Source organism: Scyliorhinus torazame, chromosome 19 (genome assembly GCF_047496885.1).
Source record: "Scyliorhinus torazame isolate Kashiwa2021f chromosome 19, sScyTor2.1, whole genome shotgun sequence".
In the NCBI taxonomy this organism is placed as follows: Eukaryota; Metazoa; Chordata; class Chondrichthyes; order Carcharhiniformes; family Scyliorhinidae; genus Scyliorhinus; species Scyliorhinus torazame.
In genome coordinates, this window is record NC_092725.1 from 73,462,232 (window position 1) to 73,479,414 (window position 17,183).

The following is a 17,183-nucleotide window of genomic DNA, read 5'->3' on the forward strand; positions in this document are numbered from 1 at the left end:
GCCCTATGCACCACCTTAAACTGTATAAACAAAGGCGATAGAGAACCTAGTTGCACTGTGTAACGGCAAATAATCTCTCCCTCAACATCAGAAAAACTAAGTAGCTGGTCATTGACTTCAAGGAAGCAAAATATCGTACACACCCCTGTCTGCATCAATGGTGCCGATATGGAGATGGTTGACAGCTTCAAATTCCTAGGTGTGCACATCACCAACAATCTGTCCTGGTCCACCCACGTCGACGCTACGACCAAGAAAGCACAACTGCACCTATACCTCCTCAGGAAATGAAAGAAATTTGGTATGTCAACATTGATGCTTACCAAATTTTACAGATGCACCATAGAAAGCATCTTATCTGGCTGCATCACAGCCTAGTATGGCAACTGCTTGGCGCAAAACCATAAGAAACGCAAAACCACCTCCCATCCATTGACTGTCTACACCTCCCACTGCCTTGGGAAAGGGGCAGCATAATCAAAGACCCCTCCCACTCAGATTACTCTCTCTTCCAGATACAAAAGTCTGAGAACACGCACTAACAGGTTCAAAAACAGCTTTTTCCCCGCTGTTACCAGACTCCGAAATGACCCTCGTATGGATTGAACTGATCTCGTCACACATCTTCTCTACTGAGTAGTACTACACTCGGTATGCTTCACCCGATATCTATGTCTACCTATTTACATGTGTATTTATGGTATAGAACATAGAACAGTATAGCACAGTTCAGGCCCTTCGGCCCATGATGTTGTGCCGACCATTTATCCTAATCTAAGTTCAACCTAACTTACACCCTTTCAATTTACTGCTGTCCATGTGCCTGTCCAAGAGTCTCTTAAATGTGCCTAATGACTCTGACTCCACCACCTCTGCTGGCAGTGCATTCCATGCACCCCTGCTGGCAGTGCATTCCACACACCCACCATTCTCTGTGTAAAGAACCTACCTCTGACATCTCCCCTATACCTTTGAACCTTTCTTCATAAGACATGCCCTCCAGTCCAGGCAGCATCCTGGTAAATCTCCTCTGCACCCTCTTCAAACCATCCACATCCTTCCTATAATGAGGCGACCAGAACTGGACACAATATTCCAAGTGTGGTCGAACTAGAGTTTTATAAAGCTGCAGCAAAACCTCACAGCTCATAAACTCAATCCCCGATTAATGAAAGCCAACACACCATACGCCTTCTTAACAACCCTATCAACCTGGGTAGCAACTTTGAGGGATCTATGTATGTGGACCCCAAGATCCCTCTGTTCCTCCACACTTCCAAGAATCCTACCTCTAACCCTGTATTCAGCATTCAAATTCGACCTTCCAAAATGAACCACTTCCCATTTATCTAGGTTGAACTCAATCTACCAATTCTCAGCTCAGCTCTGCATCCTGTCAATGACCTGTTGTAAAGTGCAACAGCCCTCGATACTATCTACAATTCCACCAACCTTTGTGTCATCGGGAAACTTACTAACCCACCCTTTCACTTCTTCATCCAAGTCATTTATAAAAATCACAAAGAGCAGAGATCCCAGAACAGATCCCCGAGGGATACCACTGGTCACCGACCTCCAGGCAGAATACTTTCCATCCACTACCATTCACTGTCTTCTTTCGGCCAGCCAATTCTGTATCCAGACAGCTAAATTTCCCTGTATCCCATGCCCCCTAACTTTCTGAATGAGCCTACCATGAGGAACCTTATCAAATGCCATACTGAAATCCATATACACCACATCATCAATGTGTCTCGTCACACCCTCAAATAATTCAATGAGGCTTGTGAGGCATGACCTGCCCCTCACAAAGCCATGCTGACAACCTCCACTTGTTCAATGTTTTCTCATGTATGGAATGACTGGGGCTGTTTAGCACAGAGCTAAATAGATGGCTTTTAAAGCAGACCAAGGCAGGCCAGCAGCACTGTTCAATTCCCGTACCAGCCTCCCCGAACAGGCGCCGGAATGTGGCGACTAGGGGCTTTTCACAGTAACTTCATTTGAAGCCTACTTGTGACAATAAGCGATTTTCATTTTCATTTCATTTCATCTGTTTGGACTGTAAGCAGGGCAATACTTTTCACTGTACCTTGGTACACATGACAATAAATCAAATCATTATTTCACTCTAGGTCCCCCCACCTAAGCTCAATCCCCAGGTCCTCCTCCCATTTTCACTTCATTCCCTCACTGGCGCCTCCATCTTCGCCAACCACCTGTAAATATCCCCAATCCGCTCCTCCCACTGCTCATCCGGGGTCAACAACGTATCAACAGCGGTGGCTTTGGCAGCTGAGGGAACTATGCCAGCACCTTCCGTGCAAAGTCCCAGACTTGAAAATATCTAAATTCCCTTCCCCTTGGCAATTCGAACTTCTCCAACAATTCTCCCAGACCCCCAAACCGCCACTCTACAAGAGGTCCCTAACCCACTCTACCCCTTCCCTGTACCAACTCCCTTACATCGCATCCATCCCTCCTGGAATAAACCTGTGTTTCCCACATATTGGGGCCAATGCCGACATGCATCCTATATTAAAGTACTGCCTCAACTGGTCCCAAATTCTGAGAGATGACACAGCAGACTGCTAGTCTACCCTGAGAAAAAGGGAGCAGGGCCTCACCAAGGCCCTCAAATGTGTCCCCACACAAGGGGCCTACTCCATTTGCACCAATTCTGACCCCCCACTACCATTTTGTCTTCTCCACATTTGCAACCCAATAATAATACAACAGGTTTGGGAGATGCAAACTCCTCCACCCGCCGCACACGCTGCAAAAAGGAGCTCCGAATCCTAGGCGTCTTGTATGCCCAAACAAATTCCGAAATCAACTCATCCACCCTCCAGAAAACGGACTTAGGAAGGAATATGGGAAGGGACTGAAAAATAAACAAAAATCACAGCAACATAATTATTTTCACCGAATGTACCCTTCCTGCCAGAGACAGCGGCAGGAAACCCCACCTTTTCAAATCTCCTTTGACCCCCTCTACCAGACTGGCCAGGTTCCATTCATGCATTGTGACCCAGTCATGGGCCACCTGGAAACCGTGCCCTGGCCACCCTGAATGGCTTGGCTCCTAAATCTGCACTCCTACCATGTGCATTCAACGGAAATGCCTCACTTTTTGCCATGTTCAGCTTGTACGCATAAAATGCACCGAATTTCCCCAGCAGGTTCATTATCTTCCCCATACACCCCAGCAGGTTTGAAACATATAACAAATCATCCACATATAAAGAATCCATATGCTCCCTACCTACCCTTACCATGCCCTTCCACTCTCTTGAAGCCTGCAGCACAATCGCCAAGGGATCAATGGTCAACATGAACCACAATGGAGACAGTGGACATCCTGCCTCGTTCCCCTATATAACATCCCTAATTTGCTAGGTTCATCCTCACACTCACCATGTCAATCCATACGACAATCTCACCCATGAAACAAATGTCGGTCCAAACCGCTTCAGTACCTCAAACAGGTACCGCCATTCCACCCGGTCAAAGGTCTTCTCTGCATCCATTGAGTAGCATAGTGGTTAGCACTTTTCCTTCGTGCCAGGGTCCCAGGTTCGATTGCCGGCTTGGGTCACTGTCTGTGCAGTGTATGCACGTTCTCCTCGTGTCTGCGTGGGTTTCCTCCAGGTGCTCCGGTTTCCTCCCACAAGTCCCAAAAGACATGCTGTCAGGTAATTTGAACATTCTGAATTCTCCCTCGGTGTACCCGAACAGGCGCCGGAATGTGGCGACGAGGGGCTTTCCACAGTAACTTTATTGCAGTGTTAATGTAAGCCGACTTGTGACAATAATAAATATTATTATGATAAGCATCTTGCGACACCAGGCGCTTCTCCACCCAATCCAAAGTCCTGCGAAGAGGGGCTACTACTCCCTCAATAGCACTGGTCCAGTCTCCCTGCATCTCCTTTCGCTGTTGACGAAACTCCCCCTTGATAAAGTCCATCAACGGCTCCACAGCTGTGTGGCAGACGATGACGACCCTTCTGCCATTTTTCCACTAATGTTGCGCCACATGCGTCCTTCAACTCAAAAGCTAGGGCTCTTACCAAATTATGCCAGGTGTGATAACCGGCTGACATTCCAGAAATCACCATCCTCACTTTTTCCACAAAAATCACCCATTAACTTGGTAGAAAGGGCCAAAACCAACACCTCCAAGTAGGAACTACCTTGTGCACGGCCAATCAGCTTATGGCCGCCACCGAAAGTCCCCCCCCCCCCGGCCCTGCCACCCCCACCGATGAGCCCAATTCCACCACCTTCTGAGGCAGTGTAGTGTTCCAAAGTCACACAATCCTCTCATGGGAAAAGTATTCCAAACTATGACAATACCTCAGTGGAGCCACTGCTTGTGCATGCTCAACTGCCTGGTCCAAAGCTTGCGTTTTTAAAAACTTTATCTGGCACAACTTTCTTAACAATTCCGCTGCTGACTATATTCCCTCGGATTTCTTTCTACTGCTCCTGGAATCAGCCTAGTCTGTTCATTGCTTTGTCTTATTGTTTATGCAATCATTCCTTCTTTCCCATTGCTAATTCATTGCCCTACTCTATTCTCTCTCATTGCCCTTGGTAGAGTCATCATCTATCGGTCTTGGCATCTTCCCATTGCACCTGCCTGCATCATATTCACCTGTTAACTTCCTGCAGCTCAGGTTGCTCCATAATCTTCACTGCTTTTCTTTTGTTTGGCTGGGAAACTGTTTGTAAGCTTTTTCCAAAATAATGGTTTTGCTGAGCTATATTTATATTTGAATAGTGGTTCTGACTACGAGAGTTCTTTTCTTTCTTGCTCCTAAGAATTGAATAGCAAAATAATCACTACATGCGTGAGAGTTTCTTTTGTTAAATTTACAATCAGCCACAGCTACCATACCATGGCTAAAGCTCTGCCCATACCAATTTTGAGAGGGTCTTGAAGACTGCTTTAATGTCCAATCTCTGCAGCAATTCCAAACCACAGCCAGCTAGTAAGATTCTTGCCACACACTTGACAAAATAGTACATTTTTATAGCAAGCAGCTTCAATTTCTTAACCAGATCTACAACTACTCCTTGATAAAAGAGGTGCAATACTTCCAGGAATCTACACATTAAAATAATAATTGCATTTACACAGTCTCATTCACATTTGCAGGATTACAAAGCACTTTACAACCAATGAAGTTATGTTTTTTGAAGTGTGGTCAATTTTGGAAAAGTGGCACCCAACTGCAGACAGCAAGGTCTACCCAACAACAATGTTGTAATGATCACAATCAACTTGCGATATTAGTTGAGAGAGAAATATTGGCAGGATCATATAATCAGGTGGCCATTCGGCCCATTGAGTCTGCACCAAACCTCCGAAAGAACACTCTACCGAGGTCCACTCCTCCATCCAGACCTCAGTCCTCTCCTCCATCCAGTTCTATCCCTGTAACCCCACATAATCTGAAAATCCTAGGACACCAAGGGAAAATTTAGCAGGGCCAATCCACATAACGTGCACATCTTTGGACTGTGGGAGAAAACTGGAGCACTCGGGAGGAAATGCAGACACAGGTAGAGAATGCAAAGTCCACACAGACAGTCACCCAAGGCTGGAATTGAACCCGGGTAACTGGTGGTGTGAGGCAGCAATACTTACCACTGTGCCACCCACGAGTACATATATGACCAAGTTGGGATCGCATGCAACTTTTGGGGTAATGCAGCCGTTAGAGGGCGAGCCCTTCTCCCCCCTTCAAAGTAGTGCCACGGGATTACTTATTTCCCCTTAGGGGACACAGTTTAAACTCAGACAGCACTTCTGACAAAGGGCACTGCTTCAGTCCTGCACTACGAGTTTCAACCCAGATTACATGCCCATGTCAATTCTCCAAAATTTATACTTTTCTTTCAATTAATGGGTCCTGACCTAATTTTGAGGCAGCATACTTTTTATAATTGGCATTTATTTAAAATGCATAAATACAACTTTGGAAATATAGAATAATTTTTTTGTTTAAAAAAACACCTGCATTCATTTTTGAGATTATGGGTAATGCTGGCAAGGCTGGCAGGTTTTAATTCTCTCTAATGCTTTCAAAAAGATAATGGTAGATTGCCTTTTGAAGCACTTTATTCCATGTGGTGAAACCCCACGCCTAAAATGCTGTCCAAGTAGCAAGTTTCAGGATCTTGATCCAGTGATGGGGAGGGAACAGACGCATGACCAAGTTGGGATGGCATGCAACTTTTGAGGCAATGCTTTGTCCTTCAAAGTTTTAGAGATCAGAAGTTTGGCAAGAACTGCCGAGGAAGCCTTAGGGGATTTTCTGCATTGCATCCTTTAGGTAGTCCACACACATCCACAGCAGATAAGTGGTGAGATATGTTTACGTTAATAATGGAGAGGTGCGTGTCCGGGGAAATCAAATTAACTGCTTTGGCTTTGATGTTGAACTTCTTCAGGGCTTTTTCTCATCAAGAAAGTGGAGAGTATTCCATCACATTCCCACCTTATGTCTTTTAGGTTGTGGAGAAAAGATGAGTCACTCACTCATTTGATCTTCTTTAGTAGTTACAACATTTATGTGGTTCGTCTATTGACTTTCTGGTCCATGGTAATCTCTGGATTAGAGCAACACGGTAGCATAATGGTTAGCACTATGGCTTCACAGCACCACGGTCCCAGGTTCGATTCCCGGTTTGGGTCACTTGTCTGTGCTTGTTCTCCCAGTGTCTGCGTGAGTTTCCTCCGGGTGCTCCGGCTACCTCCCACAAGTCCCTTAAGACGTACTTGTAAGATGAATTGGACATTCTGAATTCTTCCTCTGTGTACCCGAACAGGCGCCGGAATGTGGCAACTAGGGGCTTTTCACAGTAACTTCATTGTCTTGTTAATGTAAGCCTACTTGTGACAATAAAGATTATTAAATTAAATTAATGGTGCAAAATTCAGAGATAGAAATACAATTGAATATCAAGGTTGATGGTTAGGTTCCCTCTCCTTCTAGATGGTCTTTGTCTGGATTTATGTAGCACAAATGTTACTTGTCACTTATCTGCCAAGCTTGAATTTGTCCATGTATGGCGCAAGGTGGGTTATTTCATTACATGGGGAACTGCAAATGGAGCAAGCAGAAACTTGTGCAATCATCAGCCAATAGCCACACATCTGAATTTATGATGGAGCAAAGTTATTGATGAAGCACAGAAGGCTGATGGGCTGAGAATGCAGATCTGAAGAACTCCTACATTGACGATCAAATTCAGCTCATGTCCATGTTTAGACCAATGTTGTAATGGGTTCTGGATTCAAAAAGTCCAGTTGGAATCTAAAATGAGCAACAGGTAAGCAAGTTACTGGAGAGAAATTTCTGCTGCTGATGATGTCTTTCAGCACTTTACTGATGTGCGAGAAGGGAGAAGTTGACTATATTTGATTTGTCCTGATTTCTATGGACAGGGCTTATTTGGACAATCTTTTACCTTGTTACAGATGCCAGTATTACAGCTGTACTGAACAGCTTTGATTTTCATGTCCAGCAATCCTCTTTCCCTATGCTTGGGAATTCAATCCCTTTTTCTTCTGTAAAGTAACCAAAGATATGCTATATAAACGGTTGCTGTACCATTTATTGGATACTATTGTGATACTTGGAATGCAAAATTTATGTTAAAAAACAAACACTGGGGGCTTTTCCTCCTAACTCGTTTCTTTACACCATCATATTCACAGCTTGCCATGCCTTTGGAATGATGTAAAATATGTTAAAACAAGTAATTAGCTTTGCCATCAATTTCTTGTTGTAATTGAAAAGTGCGCTTTTACTACCTCACTTGTGTTTATTTCTTTTGTTTTCGATAAAAGTCCAATAAAATATATTTTACAAACGTAATTTCCTAAAGGCTAATACAGAAAGAGCAGAACTTCTTTCATGCTTCAAGACTATTATTACATCATCAGGACAAAATGAATTGCAATGCAAAATCATACATGACCACTTCCATTTTTGATCATCATCACTTGGCTGTCAATTAAGTGAGAAAATAATTCAATAAAAAATGCATTTTTAAATATTTTTGAAATAATATGGAATTATTCAATTATCCATCAAGTTGAAATTGGATTTAAAGCAACTTACTTGTCAATAAATAATTAATAAAGACTTAACATTGTATCTATATATCCTGCACCACGAGGGACAGTTTTAAAAATTATACCCTTTTAATGAACATCATCATATTCTTTACGTCAGGACTTCCGGGTGCGGCTATGCAGAGCTAGGTCGCATATTCGGTAGCTCCCGCTTGGAACGGACTTTTGGGCTCTTTTACAGGGCCCCCACGGCATTTGTTTGACATTTCCCGGTGTGGCAAGAAGACCGCAACACTCCCCTGACAGTGTCCCCCAGGAGTGTTGTGTCTTTTGGCTACCAGACCCGGCAGAAACAGTAAAGGACTTGGCTGCAACAGGATAAACAGGGCCTCTTCCAGCATGCAGGCGGGGGAAGGGCAAGCTTAAAGCTGCAAGCTGACCTGAGTGCCTTTATCAAAAGTGAATTCTAACAGCAGAGGGAACAACTGTGAAAAGATCTCACCAAGGCCACTGAAGAAGCGGGGACGAGGCTTCCGGTGGCAGCCATGGAGGAGTAGGTCGCGCAATCGGCAGCTCCCGTCTGGAACGGACTCTTAGACCTTTTTCAGGAGTTTCCACAGACATATTGGGGCAGATTGGTGAAGCGAACACTGCCAAAAGGATTCCCTCTCGAGACTTTTGGGCTCTTTTCAGGGCCCCCAAGGGCACTTGTTCCACGTTTCCCGGTGTGGGAATGAGTTAATAATAGCTCCCCGTCAGTATATAGCTTTAACTAGGAGCGGGGTGACAAAAAAGGTGGTGGTGGACCAGAAGAAGGAAGGGAAGAAGGACAAAATGGCGGCGGGCGGAGACCAGGCAGCGTGGAGGCAGTGGGCGGAGAAGCAACAGGAGGGTATCCAGCGCTGCCTCAGAGAGATTAAAGCGGACCTGCTAGAGCCGATGAAGGCTTCTATTGATAAGCTGCTGGAGACACAGATGGCCCAGGGGGTGGCGATCCGAGAGGCTCAACAAAAGATCTCTGACAATGAGGACGAAAACTTAGTCCTGGCGGTAAAGGTGGAGGCGCATGAGGCGCTCCACAAGAAATGGCAGGAGCGGTTCGAGGAGATGGAGAATCGGTTGAGGCGGAAGAATCTGCGGGTTCTGGGCCTCCCGACGGGGTTGGAGGGGCCGGACGTGGGGGCCTATGTGGTCACCATGTTAAACTCGCTGATGGGAGCGGGAAGGGGCCCATAGAGTGTTGGCGAGGAGGCCCAAGGCTAACGAGCCTCCGCGGGCGGTGCTGGTGCGGTTCCATCGGTTCGTCGATCGGGAGTGTGTGTTCAGGTGGGCCAAGAAGGAGAGGAGCAGCAGGTGGGAGAACGCGGAGGTTCGGATATATATGGACTGGAGTGCGGAGGTGGCGAAGAGGAGGGCCGGGTACAATCGAGCGAAGGCGGTGCTGCACAGGAAGGGGATGAAGTTTGGCATGTTGCAGCAGGCGCGACTGTGGTTTCCTACAAGGACCGGCACCATTATTGAGAGTCTCCGGAGGAGGCGTGGGCCTTTGTTCAGGCCGAGAAGCTGGACACAGACCGAGGGTCGGGATGGGCGATTGGGGATTGGTGGATAGGTTATGCCTATTTTTGGTTCGGGGGGTGGGGGCCCTTTGCATTGTTTTGGGTTTCTTTTTCTCTGTGTTGTTCTCTTTCGGGTTGGGGAGGGTGGATGGGGCGGGTTGGGCACTGTTTTCGTTGGTGGCGGGGCCTGGTAGGAGGAGAGCGCGGGATATTTTCCCGTGCCGAAGACTGGGGGGGGGGCGGGGAAGCGAGGATTGTTTCCCGCACAATGGGAGGAGTCGAAGGGGAGGCGGGAGTGGCCGGGGTTAGCAGGAGTCAGCTGACTTGCGGAAGTGCAATGGGGGGAGTAAACCAGCTGGGATGGGTCCTAGCCGCGGGGGGGGGGGGGGGGGGGGGGGGGATCGAGTTGCTGCTGCTAAGATCAAGGAGGAGCTGGAGCGAGTGGGGTGGGTCGAGATGGGGGTATGCCGCTGTGGGGAACGGGCCGGGTACGGGGTGCGAGCGCGTGGCTGGCCGAGGAGGGGTCATGGGTAGTCAGCGGGGGAGGGGGGCGGGTAGCCTCCTGATCCGGCTGATAACCTGGAATGTAAGGGGACTGAATGGGCCGGTTAAGCGGGCCCGCGTGTTCGCGCACCTGAAGGGGCTCAAGGCGGATGTGGTTATGCTCCAGGAGACACACCTGAAGGTGGCAGACCAGGTAAGACTGAGGAAAGGGTGGGTAGGTCAGGTGTTTCACTCGGGGCTAGATGCCAAAAATCGAGGGGTGGCGATCTTGGTGGGAAAGAAGGTGTTATTCGAGGCGTCGAGCATTGTGGCAGATAATGGCAGTAGGTACATAATGGTAAGTGGTAAGTTGCAGGGAGAGAGTGTGGTACTGGGCAATGTGTATGCTCCGAACTGGGACGATGCGGGTTTTATGCAGCGTATTGGGTCGGATCCCAGACTTGGAAGTGGGGGGCCTGATAATGGGGGGAGACTTTAACACGGTGTTGGATCCTGCACTGGATCGCTCCAGGTCTAGGACGGGTAGGAAGCCGGCGGCGGCTAGTGTTGAGGGGATTTATGGACCAAATGGGAGGGGTGGACCCTTGGAGATTTGCAAGGCCGGGGGCTAGGGAATTTTCTTTCTTCTCATGTCCATAAGGCTTATTCTCGAATCGACTTTTTCATTTTGAGTAAGGCGCTGATAGCGAGAGTAGAGGATACCGAGTATTCGGCAATAGCCATTTCGGACCACGCCCCGCATTGGGTGGACTTGGAGATGGGGGAGGAGAGGGACCAGCGCCCGCTGTGGCGCTTGGACGTGGGGCTGTTAGCGGACGAGGAGGTGAGCGAGCGGGTCCGAGGAAGTATAGAGAGGTACTTGGAGATCAACGACAACGGGGAGGTCCGAGTGGGGATGGTATGGGAGGCACTGAAGGCGATGGTGAGGGGAGAGCTGATCTCCGTCAGGGCCCACAAGGAGCGGAGGGAGCGGGGGGGAGAGGGAGAGGCTGGTGGGGGAGATGGTGAGGGTAGACAGGAGGTATGCGGAAGAACCTGAGGAAGGATTGTTGAGGAAGAGGCGCAGCCTCCAGGCCAAATTCGACCTGGTGACCACCAGGAAGGCGGAGGTGCAGTGGAGGAAGGCCCAGGGGGAGGTCTACGAGTATGGGGAAAAGGCAAGCCGGATGCTGGCGCAGCAGCTTCGGAAGCGGGACGCAGCTAGGGAGATCGGGGGAGTTAAGGACAGGGGAGGGAGCTTGGTGCGGAGTGGGGTTGGCATCAATGGGGTCTTCAGGGACTTCTACGAGGAATTGTACCGATCCGAGCCCCCACGGGAGGGGGGAGGGGTGGGCCGTTTCCTGGACCAATTGAGGTTTCCAACGGTGGAAGAGGGACTGGTGGCGGGACTGGGGGCCCCGATTGGGCTGGAGGAGCTGATCAAAGGGATAGGAAGCATGCAGGCGGGGAAGGCACCGGGGCCGGACGGTTTCCCGGTCGAGTTCTATAAAAAAATATATGGACCCGTTGGGCCCACTGTTAGTTAGGACCTTCAATGAGGCAAGGGAGGGGGGGGGGGCTTTACCCCCGACGATGTCCCGGGCACTAATCTCCTTGATCCTGAAGCGGGACAAGGATCCCCTGCTGTGTGGGTCTTACAGGCCGATTTCTTTGCTAAATGTAGATGCCAAGGTGCTGGCGAAGGTCTTAGCCACGAGGATTGATGATTGTGTGCCGCAGATCATCCATGAAGACCAGACGGGGTTTGTGAAGGGGAGACAGTTGAATTCGAATGTGCGGAGGCTTTTGAACATTATCATGATTCCGGCGAGGGAGGGGGAGGCGGAGATAGTGGTGGCGATGGACACTGAGAAAGCCTTCGATAGGGTAGAGTGGGGTACCTGTGGGAGGTGCTGAAGAGGTTCGGGTTTGGGGAGGGGTTTCTCAGGTGGGTTAGGCTGTTGTATGAGGTCCCGATGGCGAGTGTGGCCACAAATAGGAGGAGGTCCGAGTACTTTCGGTTGCACCGAAGGACGAGACAGGGGTCCCCCCTGTCCCCCCTGCTCATCGCACTGGCGATTGAACCCCTGGTTATGGCACTGAGAGAGTCGAGGAACTGGAGGGGGTTGGTGCGGGGTGGGGAGGAGCATAGTGTGTCGCTTTATGCGGACGACCTGCTGCTGTATGTGGCGGACCCGGTGGGAGGAATGCCAGAGGTAATGAGGATGCTCAGGGAATTTGGGGACTTTTCGGGGTACAAGCTCAATATGGGGAAGAGCGAGCTGTTCGTAGTTCAGCTAGGGGACCAGGAGAGGGGGATTGGCGAGCTCCCACTAAAAAGGGCGGAGAGGAGTTTCAGATATTTGGGGGTCCAGGTGGCCAGGAGCTGGGGGGCCCTGCATAGGCTTAATTTTACAAGGCTGGTGGAGCAAATGGAGGAGGAGTTCAAGAGGTGGGACGCGTTGCCGCTGTCCCTGGCGGGTAGGGTGCAGTCGATCTAAATGACGGTGCTCCCAAGGTTTTTGTACCTTTTCCAGTGCCTCCCCGTGTTTATCCCGAAGGCTTTTTTCAGGCGGGTTAACAGGAGTATAATGGGGTTTTTGTGGGCGCGAGGGACTCAGAGGGTGAGAAGGGTGTTCCTGGAACGGAGTAGAGATAGGGGGGGCTGGCGCTGCCCAACCTCTGTGGGTACTACTGGGCCGCCAATGCGACAATGGTGCGCAAGCGGGTGATGGATGGGGAGGGGGCTGCATGGAAGAGGCTGGAGACGACGTCCTGTGTGGGTACGAGTCTGGGGGCGCTGGCAACGGCCCCGCTGCCGCTCCCTCCAAGGAGGTATACCATGAGCCCGGTGGTGGTGGCGGCCCTCAAAATTTGGGGGCAGTGGAGGTGGTATGGGGGGGAAGTTAGGGCCTCGGCGTGGACCCCATTACAGGGGAACCACCGGTTCGCCCCAGGAAGAACAGGTGGAGGGTTTTCGGGGTGGCACAGGGCAGGCATACGAAAGTTGGGGGACCTGTTTGTGGACGGAAAGTTCGCGAGCTTGGGTGAGCTGGAGGAGAAGTACGGGCTCCCCCCCGGGGAACACCTTCAGGTACTTACAGGTAAGGGCGTTTGCCAGACGGCAGGTGGTGGAATTCCCACGGTTACTGCCACACACAGTACAGGACAGGGTGCTCTCGGGGGGGTGGGTGGGAGTGGAGAAGATCTCGGAAACTTACCAGGTGATGCAGGAGGAGGAGGAGGCCTCAGTGGTGGAGTTGAAAGGTAAGTGGGAGGAGGAGTTGTGAGAGGAGATCGAAGAGGGGACTTGGGCAGATGCCCTAGGGAGGGTGAACTCTTCCTCTTCATGCGCGAGGCTCAGCCTCATACAGTTTAAGGTGCTGCACAGGGCACACATGACCGGGACAAGGATGAGCAGGTTCTTTGGGGGTGAGGACAGGTGTGTTAGGTGCTCAGGGAGCCCAGCAAATCACACCCATATGTTCTGGGCATGCCCAGCGCTGGAGGAATTTTGGAAGGGCGTAGCGAGGACGGTGTTGAGGGTGGTAGGATCCAGGGTAAAACCGGGCTGGGGGCTCGCAATATTTGGGGTGGCAGAGGAGCCGGGAGTGCAGGAGGCGAAAGAGGCCGGAATTCTGGCCTTTGCGTCCCTGGTAGCCCGGCGAAGGATTCTCCTTCAGTGGAAAGATACGAGGCCCCCAAGCGTGGAATCCTGGATCAGCGATATGGCAGGGTTCATTAAATTGGAGAGGGTGAAATTCGCCTTGAGAGGGTCGGTACAAGGGTTCTTTAGGTGGTGGCAACCGTTCTTAGACTTTCTGGCAGAACGATAGACATTGGTCAATGGCAGCAGCAGCTCGGGGGGGTGGGGGGGGGTTTACTTTATTTTTGTTATTTACACTGGAACGGTCTGAGGGGGTGTATACACCTGTTGTCTTAAGTCGGGGTGTTAATGTTAATTTATTATTTAGGTACGGGGGGGGTTTGGGGGGGTTGCTTTTTTAGATTGTGTTGTGTACTTAACCCTGTTGGGTTCTTTTTTCTTTCTCATTTTGTTATTGATATTTTATGAAAACCTTTAATAAAAATTATTTTTTTAAAAAAATATTCTTTACGTCAGCACTGCACCTGCACAGCACGGCTCAAGAACACATTTCCTGTTTTGCAGTATGTTTAACTACTGTTTGTTCCCTGTTAGGGTCTACCTGTGAGTTTGATGTCTCTGGTACTCTCCTTCCAGTGGAGTTCAAATTGCTCCCTGCCAGTTTGTTTGTTGTTTGGAGGTTGATTGGGGCCATCTGTGGAGGATCTGTACTTGCTGTCTTCTGTCCATTAATGTGTGCAGTTACCATAGTGATTGGATTCTTCGATGGCACCACTGAAATTGCTATGCTCTGGTTGGGTGCCTTGATGAGTGGAATTGGTTTTGTACTCCCAACAGGACAACTTCTTACGCCAAGCTTCTGAAAGAGAAAAGGAAAAGAAAATTTCAAGTACAAACAATGCATGTTTAGTCAAAGAAAATTGAGGGAAATAAAGTTAATTAATATAAATTGAGTAGATTGACTTAAAACACATACACACTGATTTTGAAATAGTCTGTAAAATAGCAACACTGGGCAAAATTGATGAGGCCTCATTGCACGAGTTTGGCGTGAAATAAATTAAATTAAGAGAACCTCACAAATGCAATTTATTTCTTGGCATCCATATGTCTCACGAGACAATGGACTGCACCAAGGGTGTATGTCACTTCTGGATCAAACATAGTCTGTTGTGGCGATAGAGGATAATGGCAGCCCCTTTCGTAGCCATCACAGATGAGCAGCATTGGCCTGAGGTGAACTGGTACTTTTTTTCTTCCGTCAGGTTCTCTTTTCCACCATCTGGTTATTGCTTTTGTCCTTTGACTTTTTCATGTCCTTCCTGACTTCTGGTCTCCAGGAACTCTGCTCAGCAGCGACTCCAATCCTGGTCAACTTGCAGACATACTTGTAGTCCAGACATGGGCATCCTGTTGGTCTCACGCCGATAGCAAGCTTTCCACAGAGTATGTCTTTGGGAATGCGGCAGTCATCCATTTCGCTCAGTTGACCCAGTTAACGCTGAATCAAGACAAAAATGTTGGGGATCCTGGCACACTGGTGTACTTCCATATTCAACACTCTGCCCTGGCAGGAGATGCCCAATATTCATCTGAGGCAGTGGAAGTGGAAACTACCGTGCTGCTTTTCTTGTTTGTCCGTGCTTTTCTACTGTATAGGAGAATGCGGAGAGCACAAACATGGAACGCTGTATTTTCTGTTAGTTTGCTGTTGGCCCACACTCAACTTTGACATGAAAGCTGCGGCCTTGGTAATCCTGGTGCTAAATTTGGCTTTAAGAGCCAGGTTGCTGGTAAATGTTGGGGCTTTTCACAGTAACTTCATTGAAGCCTACTTGTGACAATACGCGATTATTGTTATTATTATATCTGTTGACGACCTCCAAAGTGAGCTTGTCAATGTCAGCCTCTGGCTGCTGTTGAGTAAAGAGTCAAGAGTTCTGCTCCTCTTCCCAAACACCTTAATTTTTCTTTGAACACACTCCGCAACAAACTCTATCACCGCATCACCTGCCTCAAAGGCCACCTGTAGCCTCTTTACATATCAGTGTCAATTACTGAATCAATGAGACAACAAACAGTCAATGTTTACGGAAGGTGGAATCTCTCTGCCCTGTCCATAACTTTGGTCTTTCGGATGCGGATTGTTGTCCAAACTCCTTACAGGCCTGGGAGAACAGATCTACAAGCTGTTGCAAATGAACGTCAGTATGGGATGCCAGCACGGTATCATCTGCAAAAAGTAACTCACAAACGAGGACATTATGCACTTTGGTCTTGGTGTGCAAGCTTGCCAAGTTAAACTTGGCAATACTACAAAAATAAATGATATTCCTTTCAAAAAGATATTGCTGGAGCCCCAGCCTTTCTTCCCATACTTGCTTGGGATGGGAAACAAAAGTAGTATTACAACAGAGATCCAAACAGATTTTGGGGTTTGTGCACACAGATCACTAAAATGTAGTAATGCAGTCTATTAAAAAAAGCAAGGGCTAATGGAACATTAATTAGCCTTTGCAATTAAATGGTTAGAATATAAAGGGGAGTAACTTTTTGCTACAGCTAAATAAATCCTAGGTTAGACCACATCCAGAGTACTGTGTACAGTTCTGGGCATCGCACTTTTGAAAGAATATACTTGGCCTTGGAATTAGTGCAGTGCAGATTCACCAGAATATTATTCGGACTCCAAGGGTTAGATTATGAGGAGAGGTTACATCAATTAGGTTTGAACTCCCTGAAGTATAGAAGTTTAAGGGAAGAAGATAAATTAGGAAAACTTGTTCACACAAAGGGTGGTTATAAGTGAAATGTCTTCCATGAAAATATAGATACTAATTCAATTCAGGATTTTAAATGTGAGACTGGCAGATATGTGAGACAAGGGTATAAAAGGATATGAAACCAAGGCAAATGGATGGAGTTAAGCCATCGTCTCACGGAATGAAAGAACAAGCTTCCCCGTAACAGCCTCCCTGAACAGGCGCCGGAATGTGGCGACTAGGGGCTTTTGACAGGAACTTCATTTGAAGCTTACTTGTGACAATAAGCGATTTTCATTTCATTTTCATTTCATGGGGCTGATTGGCTTACTGCTGTTCCAATGAGAAAAAATTCATAACATTATCAAGTGGTCCTCCAGCTAGCAGAAATAATTAGTAAGGAATAGAACTGGGATATCAGAACAGGTAAAATGGAAGCAGTGCAGGGATCTTCTAAGCAAATTTAACCAAGTATTTAGCACAATATCTGTGACAATGACAACAACTTAGAGGAGACCATCATGAGCAAAACCACAGCATCATTGAGCTAGTGGTTAAACGCTTCTGAGGTCACAACTGGGAGCAAGTCAAAAATAATAGTTTACACTGAAACTAATAAAATGGAAAGCAATATTTTTGGAGTCACACCAAAGGAGGTTTGAACAATTCTCTCTCTATTA

The 17,183-nt window shown here is 48.2% G+C and overlaps 1 protein-coding gene across 3 annotated transcripts in view; it reads right to left on the bottom strand.

Annotated features, from left to right (window-relative positions):
* Positions 1 to 17,183, bottom strand: part of phf21b (PHD finger protein 21B) — a 266,437-nt gene that overhangs the window by 164,523 nt on the left and 84,731 nt on the right. For all 3 annotated transcript variants that reach the window (XM_072484536.1, XM_072484535.1, XM_072484537.1), the window contains one exon: positions 14,343 to 14,600. In XM_072484536.1, coding sequence (XP_072340637.1) covers positions 14,343 to 14,600 — 258 coding nt within the window. The remainder of the gene's footprint in view (positions 1 to 14,342; positions 14,601 to 17,183) is intronic.